Source organism: Anabrus simplex, chromosome 2, assembly GCF_040414725.1.
Source record: "Anabrus simplex isolate iqAnaSimp1 chromosome 2, ASM4041472v1, whole genome shotgun sequence".
NCBI classification, from domain to species: domain Eukaryota; kingdom Metazoa; phylum Arthropoda; class Insecta; order Orthoptera; family Tettigoniidae; genus Anabrus; species Anabrus simplex.
Genome location: NC_090266.1, coordinates 362,236,444 through 362,254,196, shown reverse-complemented (window position 1 = coordinate 362,254,196; position 17,753 = coordinate 362,236,444). Strand labels below are relative to the sequence as shown.

Sequence of the window (17,753 nt, the reverse complement as noted above, 5' to 3'; positions counted from 1 at the left end):
AGTGCTCTTGGCCCCTTCCTATTTTCTTTATTTATGGACGATCTGCCATCCACACTTAACGAAACAGCAAATACCCTACTTTTTGCTAACGACTGCAAGATATTTAAGGAGATCAGGAATACAGCAGATGCAGCTCTTCTACAGCCCTCATTTAACATCCCCTTGAACTGGTTCCGTACTTGGAAACTTATCCTGAATCCACAAAATGCAGCCACATAACCATAAGCTTACGTGAATCTCCTCTACCGACACCATGACAGCGTGACTTAGGTATAATATTCCATACAAAATTACAATTCAAGAACCTCATAGAAACATATACAACCAAGGCTATGAAATTACTAGGCATTCTCTACCGCTTCACAGAAATTTGTGATCCCACTGCTCTTTGTCACTCCTTCCTCACGATTATTCAACCTCTCTTGAACTACTGCTCTCCGATTTGAACAACAGCCTCCCCCTCCAATATTAACCAGTTAAACAGAGCTGTATCCTTCTTTGCTGCAATTGTAAGGAACAGAAACTCCAAGCTCAGAAATCTGTCTATGTATAAGGTATTAAGGGCGATAAATGTGTCACTGCTCCACATCAGGCAGCTGATCCAAGTTTCCTCCACGGAACCTTAAATGGGCATTCCTGCTCGGAACATCTTGTCTCACTCTTCTCTCTCCGTGCTCCTTCCCGCTCCACCAGAATCAGAGACCTTCTCCACACTCAGCACTCAATACCTCAACGATCTTTCCTAATCAAGCTCCCAGCTCTCTTTAACCCTATTAACAGGAGACAAGGGCTTGATATACCATCAAATAAAAGCATATTCGAGAAGGGTGTAAATGGTCTCTTAAGGATAAGTTGATGTGAAGCGGTTGTACCGCCATTTTGAGCCACGACGACTTGGCTATGAACATGGACATTCTCATGGTTTTTGATTTGGACAGTTGTTATAGGAGGCTGTGTACATGATCTTGTTATCTTTTGTTATGTTTGTTATATTTCATCATGAACGATTACATTTGTTAGTTTGCTGACAGTATAAGTGAAATTTGCTCAATGTAGCTGTATCTTATGCTTCGTGAATAAATAAATATATTACAAGTTTGGAAAATTTTGACTTGTGCTGTGTGGGACGTTGTGTGGAATCATGGTCAACCAGGTTGTTATAAGTTAAGGTATTGAAAGAACATATCCGTAACAAACAGTAAAAAGCTGTAAGCATTGAAATAAACAAGTCATGTACGCAATGCCGAACTTCATACATTGGGCAAACTGGCCATAATTTTCATATTCGTTACCAGGAACATGTTAAAGCAAAACAGTACAACAAATTTTCAGCCTTCGCCAACCATATCTCAGATTTTCATAATTGTTTCTCTTCAATAGAAAAAGATCTCTTTTGGATATATGTGAAAATATCTTTATATATTAGATCAAAGATTGAACGCTGTAGGCAATCTGAATGAGTCGTCCGAGAACATCAACATCTTCACAGACGTGGTAATTAGTAAGTATTTTAATCGCTCTTTGAACAAGATGTCTCGTCCGAACACGAATCAGCATTCTACCTTTCCTTCCCATTCCACACTCTCCGCTACACCCACACTTCAGGTCACTCCCACTCAACACCCTCCCCGCCTCACTGTCAGCACCTCCATCCATCATGCCTGCAACACACTCAGTAAGGAACAGTAGACCCTCGACAGCAAGACGTGGATAAACAAACTTAAGCCAGCGAGGATGTAAGTTGCTTTTCTATCGCTTTTCATCCCATTTTTTCTTACCCACCATGTTTTTGGTCCTCAACGCTTACAGCTTTTTCCTGTTTGTTACAGATACAGTATGTTCTTTCAAAACCTTAACTTTAATAACCTGGCTTGAGTATGATTTCACACAATGTCCCACACAGCATAAGTCAAGATTCTCCAAACTCATAATATAGTATTATAATGTCTAAATCAACATGATCCATTTTAAGAAGAGCCCAAGTTTGTGCCTTATTTTACAATCAACGAAAGACTTTTAGAAAACAAGGACTTTATATTTTAGCCTTTACATAATTTTATCCATTTCTTATGCGATACCTTCATCTTTTAGTTTTAAATAGTATTTAAGCTATAGCTGATGATGTCCACGATATAAGGACGAAGCATGTACTAACTGATTTTAATTAAATTGATGTTTGTATTGTAAGGTGGGACTTCTGTGAACTCTCTTATAAGCAGAAAATATTGTCTCATTTTAAGTGTAATGCCTGTTGCTCACGGTAAAATGTTTCGTAAAATTTGTTGTGCAATTAATTTTATAAAAATTTGGAGAAAGCAAGTTGTGTCGCTCATGGTAAAATTATTTTACAAAATCCATGGAAGCGGTGGAAGCATCAAGATGGCCATCTATGAACTCACTTCTAAACTGAGATGTGTATGTGTTGCCATCTATCGATAAACTTTCAAACCAAGAATCAGCTGTTCAAGTTACAGTGTGTTTGGGAGTATGGCTCCAACAAACAAAGCAAAACTTGCTGCTTTACCTGCAGTTATATGTTGTAGGCTACAGTGGTAAAAAGGAAGAAAAGAAATGCCAGGAAATGCTGGACTCGGGATTGAATCCAAAGAAGAGAAGAAGGTAGCGGATTGCTGTCCTTGTTACATGTCATAAACCTCATTTTAGGTCCGTATTGAAAATTTTTTAACAGTTCAACAATAATAAAGGTGTTTCAATTTATTCCACCTATTCAATACTTATATTTTCACTTATAGTTGTTACATAATTAAATTCTTAGTTACATGGGACATGTTTCGCCCTCAATTAAGGGCATCTTCAGCCTAAATACAATAATCAAAAATACAACTAAATTAAAAGTGGAAGTTAAATACAATCATCAAAAATACAACTAAAATAAAAAGTGGAAGTTAAAAGTTTAGTCTGTTATTAAAATTCGGAACAATAAAAATGTGAAAAATGATAAAATAAAAAGATGCTAATGGAAAACTGTCTTATGATTAAACTATAATCTTGTCGGAGACTAAAACTTCTATTAAAATTCTAATTAAAACAGTTCATATAAAATATTGGAAAATCAAAGTGGTAGTAATAAAAAGCCAACGACATGAGGGCGTGTACACAAGCATAAACTTGATTGTCATGAATACAATCTTTTCAAGGCCGCTGATGAAATTCGTAGCAAGTAAGGCAGAAGCGTCTATTGAAAAATTGTAAGAGGCCGTTAGCACCGGTAGGTAATAAAATGGCTGAATCCTTGCCAGAAAATGTCAACAGATGCAGAAATAAGTTTTCTGTAAGAGAAGGAAAAGAAGAAATAAGAAATTGAACGTAAGGAGAGAATTCAGTCTTACATAATTTTGAAACAGATGAGGACTTACATGTAAGTGGAAGTTGTTATTTGTTAACTACTGTTGAGTTGGTTGCTGCCCGTCTGTTGGCTCTGAGTCTGGTGTTATAACAGTACCAGACTCAGAGCCAACAGACGGGCAGCAACCAACTCAACAGTAGTTAACAAATAACAACTTCCACTTACATGTAAGTCCTCATCTGTTTCAAAATTATGTAAGACTGAATTCTCTCCTTACGTTCAATTTCTTATTTCTTCTTTTCCTTCTCTTACAGAAAACTTATTTCTGCATCTGTTGACATTTTCTGGCAAGGATTCAGCCATTTTATTACCTACCGGTGCTAACGGCCTCTTACAATTTTTCAATAGACGCTTCTGCCTTACTTGCTACGAATTTCATCAGCGGCCTTGAAAAGACTGTATTCATGACAATCAAGTTTATGCTTGTGTACACGCCCTCATGTCGTTGGCTTTAACTACCACTTTGATTTTCCAATATTTTATATGAACTGTTTTAATTAGAATTTTAATAGAAGTTTTAGTCTCCGACAAGATTATAGTTTAATCATAAGACAGTTTTCCATTAGCATCTTTTTATTTTATCATTTTTCACATTTTTATTGTTCCGAATTTTAATAACAGACTAAACTTTTAACTTCCACTTTTTATTTTAGTTGTATTTTTGATGATTGTATTTAACTTCCACTTTTAATTTAGTTGTATTTTTGATTATTGTATTTAGGCTGAAGATGCCCTTAATTGAGGGCGAAACATGTCCCATGTAACTAAGAATTTAATTATGTAACAACTATAAGTGAAAATATAAGTATTGAATAGGTGGAATAAATTGAAACACCTTCATTATTGTTGAACTGTTGCTGTCCTTGGTCGAAAATTAGCTGAGGTTAGAAGACCAGCATTCATATAGGAATTAGGCGATTGTTTTTTCTGCCTCTCTTCTTGCATTTCTGTTGTGGTAAAGTGGTGTTTTAACTTCGTACAAACTTCATACAAACAAGGATATTTCTGGTATTCGTCCAGTGAAACACTAACAGCTTCCTTAGTCCACCCAGATCCTGCCATTTTGTTTGTTTACAATCGAGCTTCATAATCTTCTCATGACGTAGCGCCAGCATCATCGTGATGTCAGCTTTGCTGATTGGTTCGTTTCGTAAAATTAATTTTACGGAATAGAACATGTCCTATTTTATGAAAAATTTGATCAAAGGTTTTATAAAACTTGAATTTGACCGTGAGCAACAGAAATTTTATAAAATTAAATTACTGTATTGTACAATACATTTGACAGAACATTTTACCGTGAGCAACAGGCATAATTGTTTATTCATAGTGAAAGTGGAATTTATCTAGAGCAGTGTGTGTTGTCAGTCTAGCAGTTTTACCAACCTCTCAGGCAGTTGGAATTCCCAAGGCAGGTCAATCTTCATCTTAAAGTGCTCAAGACCATATACTTCTTACCATACTAATGACATTCCCTGGAGAATATTTGTGTTTAAATGAGAGGGAAAAGGAATACAGTAATTGTTCTTACAGTTTCAGGTTCAAAATCTACATTTTCTGATGGCCTAGCAGGCATTAAGAGACCAGGTCTCTATCAGAGCATTAGCACTGCCGGTGGCTCCAAGTACCCTATGGAACAGCCCCCACAATATGCACCAACCACACGTCTTGGTAGGTGTGCTAGTTACCAACTGATGAGTCCAAATTGGCACACTGGGGCAAAACGCTGGTAATCAAGAATGAGTCAGCTGGAAAATGTATACCATTTATAGAGAAATTATGAATGTAAACATTTAGGACAAATATTTCAGGTTCCCTGCGGGAATCAAAATCTACATATACCGTCAAGTGACGATGAGGGGAGAAATACTGACCTGCAGCACAAGTATCACTTAGAACAAAAGTTCTTTTATATGGCAGTTCATGCAATACTGAACCTTGGATGACAGGACAATTCTGGTCACAGTTCTACGCCGAAATATTATTACATAGCAGTTTTTATTGGCGCAACAATGATATAAACTATATATGGGATATGTCACTTGTTTATTCTTTTCCATTGCTAATAGCTTGGGCTATAAGAATCCTTTCTTCTCTTATCCTAAATACACTGTTTCATAGCATTACATTCGTTTTCATGCAATGTCAAAAACGCAAGGCAATCAATGGCAAACTACCTCGCTCCTCATCTTGCCTAGTATGCCTCATTTTGACACCGCCATCGGTTTATTTATAACGGCATAGTCTTCGGTGGTGCTATTTGAGGATCCAACCAGCCTCTGGACTGATGACCTAACAGACAATATATTTTTTTGCTATTTGCTTTACGTCGCACCGACACAGATAGGTCTTATGGCAACGAAAGGGATAGGAAAGGGCTAGGAGTGGGAAGGAAGCGGCCGTGACCTTAATTAAGGTACAGCCCCAGCATTTGCTTGGTGTGAAAATGGGAAACCACGGAAAATAATCTTCAGGGCTGCCGACAGTGGGGTTCGAACCCACTATCTCCCGGATGCAAGCTCACAGCTATGCGCCCCTAACCACACGGCCCACCCCCAGTTACAGAAAGTTAAACCGAACCTACTGCCAACTTTGTCATACAATAAAAATGAAGTAGGCAGGAAATTAAAAATTCACACACACACACACACACACACACACACACACACACTCTCTCTCTCTCTCTATTAACATTTTCTTATTATTCCCTTATAGCCACTTGCACACTGTCTTGCTAATAAAAATAGAGGCAGTTTATGAAATCAATTGTAATACAGAAGAATATATTTTTGTTTTTGGATTTTGGAATGTATAAAGTTTCTTCCAGCAATTCATTGATGGCACGTGTAGAATATGTTATCCGATAGCCGCAGAAAAACATTTAGGTTGCCCAGTTTGAACATAGAGTTAAATGCGAAGTAAAATAATTTTGTATTTGGTTGCCTGCGATGGTGGTATACAGTGAATTTTTGTAGTGTTCCTCTTGGATTACAGGTGAAGGTTTCGCGAGTTCTGTGGCATTCTTCATTAATATAACGTGTGTTATACGTCGTGACAAATATTTTATCTCGTTTTTCATTGATGTGCGTACACTCAGTAAGCGAGTGAAACTATAAAACTTCGGCAACAGTAAAATACCAGTTAAATTTTACTGATTCAGTTTAACTTAGGCTTTTTAAGTTGAAAACAAATAGTCCAGTGTGTTTTTGTGAAAACCATGACTGTACAATCACGAAAAGTCACCGGCTGAAACTGTAAGTACATTGTTTACAATATGCTATGGATTAAGTTATGATGGTGTCGTCATTGCCGTGAATATCAATTTGAAAATACGTGCGAGTGTGTGGTGGAAAATATTCTTTAAGACCTTTCTCAGGTAGACCTTTCCACAAAAAATGCAGCCTTATAAAATGGTAATGTTGACTTTACAGAGTGTACTGGGGGCTACGATTGCTTACATTAAAAACAAAAATTTTGCAGCTGGGGTAATACCCTATATCAAAAGTAATTACATCACCACTATATCTTACAAACGTTTACATTAGCACCACTAGTGTCTTGAATGGGTATCCTCGATGCTAATCATATAAAACAGGAGATCTGTTCCCAGAGCCACCTTCATTCTATATGTCAAATTAATGTACCAACCTCAGTACTTTACAGTAAAGCATAGTATGCTGTACTCCAAAGTGAAAAAAAGTGAAAAAATTCAGTTTCTGTGCTCTGTTCAGTTCGACAGCTTGCTTTGACATTTGATTATACAGCAAAACCTGTCTTAAATTAAATTACAAGGGCCCAGGGCATTTTTATACTAAAGCCAGGTTTTTATTTACAGAAGGTGTACTAGAAAATACAGTACATTCTCCATTTATTCAAACTAGACACTTTTTTTCTTTTTTCAGTGTGGCATCTGAAGATGCCTGGTGCAGGTCTTTTGAGTTAACACTGTATAGGTGACCTGCGTGTCTATGAGGATGGGGCCTTACCTATGATGATTTCTAATTATTAAGACGGCACACACATGCAGCCCCCCCTGCTATAGGAATTAACCAATAAAGGTTAAAATCCTTGACCCAGACGGGAATCGAACCTGGGACCCCTTGGACCAAAGGCCAATATGCTAACTATTTAGCCATGGAGCTGAAACCATATCAAAACATTATCTTGGGGTTAAGGGCATATTCTGGCTTCAGTTTCCAAGTTTCACAGTTTCTGTTGAACACAGAGTGATCTGCATTAAATTTCATACCCAAATCAAGGGACTGAGGTAATTTTCCATTAGCCTACAGGCAAGTTTCTGCTTAATCGAGGGTCTGTTTAAGACAGGTTTTTACTGTACCTATATTTTATATCATGGAGGCTGTAATGTAGGAAACCTGTAAATATGGAAAAGAATTATCAGAATGGAGTGATTTTATATGTAAAAATACCTTGTATTAGACAGAAACCTCCAAAACATGGAAAGGGGTAATCACATAAATGGGATTGTAAATAAAGGGTACAGATCTCTGCACATGGTTATGAGGGTGTTTAGGGGTTGTAGTAAGGATGTAAAGGAGATGGCATATAAGTCTCTGGTAAGACCCTAACTAGAGTATGGTTCCAGTGTATGGGACCCTCACCAGGATTACCTGATTCAAGAACTGGAAAAAATCCAAAGAAAAGCAGCTCGATTTGTTCTGGGTGATTCCCGATAAAAGAGTAGCGTTACAAAAATGTTGCAAAGTTTGGGCTGGGTAGAATTGAGAGAAAGAAGGTGAGGTGCTCGACTAAGTGGTATGTATATCTCAAATATTATTATAATATTTATAGGTCCACCTGTTCAATACAATACATTGTATACGTCAACTTCAATACGGAACCAAAATGAGAATAGTTACTTGTAAGCGGTATGTTCCGAGCTGTCAGCGGAGAGATGGCGTGGAATGACATTAGTAGACGAATCAGTTTGAGTGGTGTTTATAAAAGTAGGAAAGATCACAATATGAAGATAAAGTTGGAATTCAAGAGGACAAACTGGGGCAAATATTCATTTATAGGAAGGGGAGTTAGGGATTGGAATAACTTACCAAGAGTGATGTTCAATAAATTTCCAATTTCTTTGAAATCATTTAGGAAAAGGCTAGGAAAACAACAGATAGGGAATCTGCCACTGGGCGACTGCCCTAAATGCAGATCAGTATTGATTGAGTTTTTAAAGAACCATGAGTTGTTGATTTTTCAGCAAGACGAAAATTTTGTTTTAAGCTGAGGGTATGTTATTACATTATACCGCAGTAAATAGTTACTAATACAAAAAAGTGCTGAAATGAAATTCTGTAAAGCACACATTCTGTATTCTATTCAATACAGTATCGATATCATTATATCATTTTACTTGATACAATAGGCCTACAAGATTATGTAATTTTACAACAATTTAGAGCTGTACTTCATGCTAATGCACTTTACATTTTGTTGTCCACTGCTGCCTTCTGATTGAAGACAATATCAAAATTAAAATACTGTAAAGTACTTGTCGTTTACCTTCTAACATAATAGAGTTAAATTTGTGTTAGCACCAAGCAGGGACTTCTGTTCACTCAAAAATTGAGTTTGAAATTAGAAATGGTTGCATCAATCAGTTTTACACTAACTGAGCTAGGAGTTGCAGCTATGGTGCGATTTCATTCTGAGTTTTTGTTTGTATGATTTTGTAGAAATATATTTGAAATGTACTTATAAAACCCTTTAACCGAGGAAGAAAATTACAGCAATAGAGAAACACTAGAAAGAGAAAGCCAACCCTCCAAGAAAACCATCAAATTGGAAAATTCTGAAAGGAACTATCGTGTTCTGGGATACACAGATTTTACTGCAATTACTTTACCTCAATAAGAGAGGTCAGAGTGGAAAGTCACTCCTATTATGGGTGCAAACCATAGGAAACTTGACTGAACATGGAACTGGTATAACTGTTACACTTCAAACGTTTGGCGTAAACTGACATCGACAGTTGTGCACGAAAAGGAGTTGATAAAGATTTACAGTCCAATGCACCTTTTCCATTATGTACTGTTTTAAATATTGTTTTGTTGTCCGTGTGAACAGATGTTTGTACGTTCATGTTTGCCTTCATATACTAACCAGTTGTTAAGAGAAACCAGGTCATAAAGAACTTTACTTTAAGGAGGTAGTTCCAACAAATACTAAGACAATAAATATACGGTTTTAAGTTACTCACGGAGAGATCATAGAGAGTTTGCTTACAACATGACGAACCTTATATAGTACATTAAAAAATAAATATTCCAGTCAAATAAAACAAATTGTCAGCATATATAACACCTGCAGAGACAAATCTTAAAACAAGGAATAACCCTTGAATGATTACAAAACAGCGGCAAATAAATTAAAACTGGCCTTGATGAATTTGATGAGGTTCAGACGAACAACATTAATACATATTTTCTTCTCTATTATTTGGACGTAGGTACTTCGTAAACAAGATCTGAGAAATGTACTATACATACATACAACACGCGCTCCGTACTATCAATTTTGGAGATAAGCTCATATATTTTAGTTCGGAATTATTACGAATATTTGAAAAAGAGGTTAATATGCCATGCAGCAAGCACGTATGAAAATATATATATTATATCACCAAAATTTATTATTGTACCTTTCATTTACTACATTGACAAAATTAAATAGTCACATTTACGATGGTCAACAATCAATTACAATTTGTCTAACTCACAATCCCTCAAATCTACAGTAACAATCACAGAGATCAGTGACTGCCGGATACCGCCAAGCAAATTAAATTTTAATTTTTTGGTTTCTGCCGAAGCTCTCTGACCAGAAACGAAGATCTTTGATAGCTGTTGCGTTCAGAATGATCTCTTTGCCTTTCCTTAAATAGTTTGCATGTTGTATTCTTTGATTTGTATATTTTCTGCACTGCCTGCTCGATCTGCATCCGATGGCTGCTTATACTGCCTGCTCATTACAACATTTTAACATGGCACTAAATGAAACACTCCGTTTACAAATACCCACAGTAGGTGGCAGCACTAACCGGCTCCAGACCTGTCGGAATGAAATAGCGGGAAATAGGATAGGCTGTACTTGTTTTCAGTGAAAATGGTGTACTGCTGCGTGCCTTTCTGCAAATCAAAGAATGGGAAACCAGAATGCCGTGATATTTCATTCCATGATATACCTTCAAGTACACAATTGCGTCGAAAGTGGTTAAGTATTATATCCAGGGAAGGAAACAGCAAGGGAAGTAAATGGATTCCTGATTATTCCGTGGTTTGCAGTCTACATTTTGTAAATGACGATTTCAAAGTGACCAGCAAAACGCGAAAATTAAAAACAGGATCTGTACCCAGCCCTTTCCCTGATTATCCAGCTTATAAACAACCGCTAATTTCAGAGATGATTAAGAGAAGGGATTCAAGCACAGCGACGTCTAACAAGAGCTCTTCAAACACCATTGCAGAAAATGGTAAGTGTAAGGTTTGAAGGGAATATCTGGGGACACTGTACTGTTAATGTGAAGGTACAAAACAGAATAATATGCTGTCATAGATTCCATTGTCCGCCTCTGTGGTGTAGTGGTTAGTGTGATTAGCTGCTAACGCCGGAGGCCCGGGTTCGATTCCCGACTCTGCTACGAAATTTGAAAAGTGGTACGAGGGCTGCAACGGGGTCCACTCAGCCTTGGGAGGTCAGTAGAGGTGGGTTCGATTCCCACCTCAGCCATCCTGGAAGTGGTTTTCCGTGGTTTCCCATTTCTCCTCCAGGCAAAGGCCGGGAGCTTCCTTCACCCTTCCTTGTCCATCCCTTCCAAGGCCCCTGTTCAGCATAGCAGGTGAGGCCGCCTGGGCGAGGTACTGGTCATCCTCCCCAGTTTCATCCGCCCGACCCAGAGTCTGAAGCTCCAGGACACTGTCCTTGAGGCGGTAGAGGTGGGATCCTTCGCTGAGTCCGAGGGAAAAGCCAACCCTGGAGGGTAAGCAGATTAAGATTTTATTACGAGTCTTTTGCTAGCAGTATAATATCGTGTCAATATACTGCTCTTTTTATTACTATTATTATTTACGCAAATAGGGCCTATTTAGTTAATTGGTTAATTCCAGTGGTTCGGGGGCTGGGGTGTGTATGGCATCTTCAGCATTAGAAATCATCCTAGGTAGGGCTTTCATCTTCACAGATATGCAAGTCGTCTAATAGGCCGTCTATTATTATTATTATTCCCTGAGTATGTACTTGGTTTACTGGAAGATTTTCGTGAGCCACCTGAGTCAGTGTGTGTCACTTCGGAAACTGCTTACCAGGGATTAGTGTGTGGTTATTTAGTGCGTGTAATCGAAGAAAAAACAGAATGCAGCACGTGCTTGAATAACGTTTTTACCTCATTTAATTCATCCCCACTGATAGCTGCGCTAGCCCTAGCAACGATTTATTGGCCTAATTATGAGGCTTCAGAAATTTGTTCAGGCGGCTCTACCGTACTGCAAGAAATCTGCAAGTCTGCTCCAGATCATAAAAAAAAACTATGTTCTACCTTCTTTGTGCCAATGTAATTTTTTGAAGTGTTTTAGTAACAATAAGCACCAGGAACTTGTGTCAGAAACTGTGCTGGCCAAAGTCGTGAAACCTCTACTAAGTAATGTAGGGAATTACCATACAGACAAAGTTTCCAGGTTTTCTTGTTCGTCGAAACCTCTTTCTTGAAAAGTGCTGAAGCTATAACTCTCTAGAGCACCACTTTATACGTAAAATTCTTTAATATTTCTCTTACTTTAAGATTTTAAATTTTGCTGGTATGCGTATCTAGTTGTATTCACGCGGTAAATGGGTACGTTTGGTGCTGCCATCTAGCGGCAGATTGTTTGTAAGGCGTGTTACACGTTTGAGTATGGAATGAGCAGGCAGTTTAAGCAGCCATCGGATGCAGATCGAGCAGGCAGTGATTTTCTGTAACTCTGTGCTGGTGCGCTGCCTACGAGCAAATACAGTAGAGACAATACACGACAATTCGGATTTCGCCTTGCTAAAATGGGAGACAATTCGACGGTGGCGCTCCTAGTGACTTGACCTGAACACATCGCGCTAAATTCAAATATCAAAGGAAATGTATATACGGAAATGGATAAATGAATTACGTCTAGAAAGACAGTGGTATTGAGATATTAACTTCGAAGTTGCTAAAGCAATTCTGGATAAATGAATGAAGAATTATTTAAAAGGTTATTATTCAAAGACTGAAATTAGACATATAAACAAGGTGTGAAATGGACTGCTGTGAAATGGCTTGATCTTTCATTTATGCATTACTTTTTTAGCTTTAGCATACCTGCCTGAAATCTTACGGTTGGATTTGTCTTTTTTCCTCATTTAAAAACAATGTATCATCACATTAAGACATTTGTCAATAAAAATATCGGCACATTCCTTACACATATGATGCAATGAATTAACATTTAATAGCTGGACAATTTTCCTCTTAACATGAAGCCTACTAACAGAAAGAAAATCTATAAAATCCCGGCTTTAATCTGAGAAGAGGGATAAAAGAAAGAAAAGTTCGAAAATGTTGTCGATAGTGATGCTTTGAGGAATATTTACGTACAATTAGAGTAAAAATGTAACATACCCTTGGCTGTATAGTCGAGGATTTTTAAAGTCGCTGGCCTGGAAATGATCTGAACAGATCTTATAATTCTTATACAAGCGTAACGTCCCTTCTTTCTTGTACACTTTATCCAAATCGCTTCTGTGACATTTCAAAACCCACAGATCACACCTACAACAACACATCGGTATTGAAGGTTAACTGCTGCACTATACAATAAAATATGCGTATTATATTTTAAGCCCGTTAAAACATGGGTCGAGCAGGTCAGAAGATTATGAAGTACTATAAAAATCTCTGTCACTGGAAGAATAGATATGCAAACACAATATTACTTACATGTTCTTGTCACGAGGGAACCTGAAGAACGAGCGCGCATTTTTCTCTACTTCGTAATTACTGCAGCCAAACACAGCACATACCTTTCCCCTCATGTTGAGAGGAGATATCAAGGAATGACACACGCTACTATTTAATTATGTCAACTCACTGAAAACGCATAAATAACACCAAAAACTTCACACAAAAATACATGTGCTCTTATGACAGAATCAGTACCGTTCAGGTCTATCCGCTAGAGTGAGCTCCAATAGCTGTCCCTCGATATCTCGCTCAGTGTCGTGTATTGTCTCTACTGTATTTGCTACGAGATATACAAGGCCGGGACCATCGAACATTTGTGCTCGTTGGCCGGGATAGCTACTAATTTGTCGCTGAAAAAGATGCCCGACCGTGTTCACGGTTTGGCCGCTAGATGTCAGGTTTCCATTCTGTTCTTGGCGGACATTAACATTGTGATATGCGGAATAATTGTGATGCTGTGTTGATTTTGTGTATCTCGTAGGCAACGGCTGGTGTATGTTCTCTAGGTATATGTTGTGAACACCGCCGTCTCGATCCTCTATACTGCCTGCTCTATGCCACCATTTTAACACATAAAGGCGCGACTACCAATATTTCTCTAAGCCGCCGTAAGAGTGCAGCAGTAGACGCACGATCTTCGCTGTCAGTGTGGGTGTAGCACTGTGTTATTGGTGCATGAATGTGTACGAAAACCTGAGTTATTTCGTACAATGAGTAAACGTGAGTCCGCCTCTGTGGTGTAGTGGTTAGCGTGATTAGCTGCCACCCCCGGAGGACCGGGTTCGATTCCCGAAATTTGAAACGTGGTATGAGGGCTGGGACGGGGTCCACTCAGCCTCGGGAGGTCAACTGAGTAGAGGTGGGTTCGATTCCCACCTCAGCCATCCTGGAAGTGGTTTTCCGTGGTTTCCCACTTCTCCTCCAGGCGAATGCCGGGATGGTACCTAACATAAGGCCACGGCCGCTTCCTTCCCTCTTCCTTGCCTATCCCTTCCAATCTTCCCATCCCTCCACAAGGCCCCTGTTCAGCATAGCAGGTGAGGCCGCCTGGGCGAGGTACTGGTCATTCTCCCCAGTTGTATCCCCGACCAAGAGTCTGAAGCTCCAGGACACTGCCCTTGAGGCGGTAGAGGTGGGATCCCTCGCTGTGTCCGAGGGAAAAGCCGACCCTGGAGGGTAAACAGATGATGATGATGATGATGATGATGAGTAAACGTGTCTGGACACTTCCGTTCGTACAAGAGATGCTTTGTATAGAGCTGTGAAATGAATTAATCATGTTATGCTTATAGATATTTCAAAAGTGATTTTAAAGTGTTGGTACCGGTACTTGTTTCTTTCCGTTTGTGCAAGGTATACCATCTAGAAGGGAATTAAGAGAAAAGCGGCTGTCGGCTTTATCTAGGCAAGGACCTAATAAAGGAAGTAATTGGATATCCTCAGATTACTCTCGCATCTGTGCCTTTACACCTTATTTCAGAAGGTGATGGAGCCTCCGCGGCTCAGGCGGCTGCACGCCGGCCTCTCACCACTGGGTTCTGTGGTTCAGATCTTAATTTGTGGGTACTAGGTTCGTGTTGTTGAAGAGAGGATGGAGTGTGAATTTGTGTCAGCAACATCTCACTGCCTAGAGCTTCGACACCGCTAAATGGATCGGATTATGCATCAGGACAGAGGAGGAGTTCGATAGCCAAAACCTTGTTTTGTTGCTCTGGTGAAGCATCTGCAGGAGTTCGTTTAAGCTGCTGTGCCCTATTGTCGAAGTCCTTCAAACGTACGAACGTAATACGAGGACTTGCGACGTCTTCCCTTTCAGAATACCAGGCGAGTTGGCAATGCAGTTAGGAGCGTGCAGCTGTGAGCTTGCATTCGGGAGACAGTGGTTTCGAACCCCACTGTCAGCAGCCCTGAAAATGGTTTTCCATTGTTCCCATTTTCACGCCAGGCAAATGCTGGGACTGTACCTTAATTAAGGCCACGGCCGCTTCCTTCCAATTCCTAGGCCTTTCCTATCTCATCGTTGCCATAAGACCTACCTGTCTCGATGCGACGTAAAACAAATAGAAAAATCCCTTTCAGAATGCGTTTTGTTACAGTGTGAGGTCAAAGAACATCAGCAAACAGTTAGTGATATTATCCTAACCAAGTTCGTAAGACCTCTATTATTTGATATTGCGTTGGCAAGAACACACAAAGTACGGTACCACTCCAAGCCTTCGTCCAGGAAAATCTTTAAATTGTGCATGAAGAGGAATACTGCGACTTCATTCAGGTAATATTGCCGATATTTAACATTACTGATGTAGTTTACGAACTTCAGTGAACATATGACCATACTGCATAGTGTTTTGTAGGCTGTCGTCATTAGAATAAGTTTAGAACATTGTGCGTCTATGCCTGCCATGTAGCGGAGAAATTTTATCGCAGCGTAGTCGCAAAAAGGCTCGCATAGAGGAGGCAGTATAGGAGGATCGAGACGGCGGTGGTTGTGAACAATGAGCTAGAAAGAGGACTATAGAGTGGCTAACGCGTCTGCTACAGCGTTCTAGGCGGTGCCAAGACAAAATAGCGACGCCATATTTTATCCGCCCGTGTTTTACGGTTTATTTTTGTTATGGTGTGTTCTTATCGTGGTTTATTGCACTGAATATGCTAAATTAACTACATAAATTATGCCGCCTATATGTGCAGCAATCAACTGCACGTTCCGTAGAGGCAGCTCAAAGGATATATCATATTTCAGGTAAGGTTTTTTTTAGGAAAGAATGCAATTTTTGGTCATTAGCAGAGTCTGTTTCCCGTTGTCAGTGTTTGTAAATCAATCTATGCTTTTTTCTTGTAGGTTCCCTCTGAAAGATAAGGAACTCACGAAGCAATGGGTAATAAATATTGCCCCCTTTTTACCTGGCTACTCAGCCGGAGAACGATAGTCTCAGTCGCAGACTATTCGTTTTCTGGCTTTGCAACATTTTTAAGGACTAGCGACAATAAAATCAACACTAAATATTAGGTTTTAACATTTATTACAACTATGCACTCTTAACAACAAACTTTAAAATTGAACAAAATCTTGGAATTTTAATGTTTCTTCTCTGCCGGTATTTTCATTACAACGGAATTACCGGTATTCTTCCCAGAATTCTGCTGATATAGTTTTCTGTAAATATATACAGACGAATATTAGCCTACATCTAATATAATAAAATAATAAACGTAATATATGAGAAGAACTTTCTCTAATGATAATAGTATTATTTTCAAGTTAAAAATTTTTAATAAATAATTCTCTAACTCATTAATCGTTAGCGGTTAAATTATCCCTTTCTGTTTAATGAGAAAAATTAAATAAAATTTTCCTGTCGAAATTCCATTCAACATGCCTTCCTCAGACTTTAAATTCATAGAACGAAAAATTTCTTCATTATTATTGTCTCAAATTTTCCATAATAATTTCATAAATTAATGCAATATCCTTCTTCAATGTTACACTCATTGAGAATTTTTAGCTTTGTAGGTTTTACAATAAATCGTTCGTGACTCCTGTCCACGGACATGACCCTTGCTTATTCATTTTTTCTAAGACATTAAATCCTACTCTATCTAATTTTGGAATAAAATCCACTAAGGATTCACTTCTCAACAAAATGTGAGCAACACAAATAACGATATATTAATCAGAACACACGCAACGAACAAGAGATCGAGTCAAATTGTAGTCTGAGAAATATCACAATTCATAGAAATAATGACTAATCACACATACAACATTCACCCTAGTGTACACGGTAACAGTTTATAATATTTATGACGATTTCTGGCCCCTTGATTATTGTATTTAATTTTTAATCTAAGTCATAGGGAATTTCTGATGACGATATCGGCTAAAGAAATACCATTACAACAATTAGGAACGTGATGATGTCCGGATTATCACTCAAATAAAGAAATTAGGTTCAACAACGATGTTCATGAGAATATCAGTGATAGATATAATCGGAAAATTATCATATAGAAACGCACATAACGCAGGTCAAATATAAAAATACGCGTTTATGGTTCATGAGTTACGACACTATTATTATTATTATTATTATTATTATTATTATTATTATTATTATTATTATATCATGGCTATCAACTAACACGTGCTCCACTCGAAGAAATTATGCTCAACAACATATTTTCTTCACATGAGACTCAATAAATGGATTCACAAGTCAAACACATAATAATTGATCCATTCCCAAGTCCATAAATACAATAAATATAATGAATAATCCGTCAAGATTCGGCCGTCTTCCAGGCTCACATTTTCCCTACTAGAGCACATATTAATATTTCACACAAGAACGAACAATATTTACACTCATGACCGCCAACGGCCGTAGCCGTGTT

The 17,753-nt window shown here is 38.4% G+C and overlaps 1 protein-coding gene across 4 annotated transcripts in view; it reads right to left on the bottom strand.

The window, feature by feature from the left end:
* LOC136862831 (uncharacterized) overlaps positions 1 to 10,228 on the bottom strand; it is a 180,172-nt gene extending 169,944 nt beyond the window's left edge. For 2 of the 4 annotated variants that reach the window (XM_067139094.2, XM_067139099.2), the window contains exon 1: positions 10,032 to 10,187. In XM_067139094.2, the coding sequence (XP_066995195.2) occupies positions 10,032 to 10,038 (7 nt within the window). In that variant the 5' untranslated portion in view covers positions 10,039 to 10,187. Of the gene's footprint in view, positions 1 to 10,031 lie in introns of all 4 variants that reach the window. The other 2 variants (XM_067139097.2, XM_067139095.2) reach the window with 2 other exon arrangements.
* Positions 10,229 to 17,753: the final 7,525 nt, after the last annotated feature.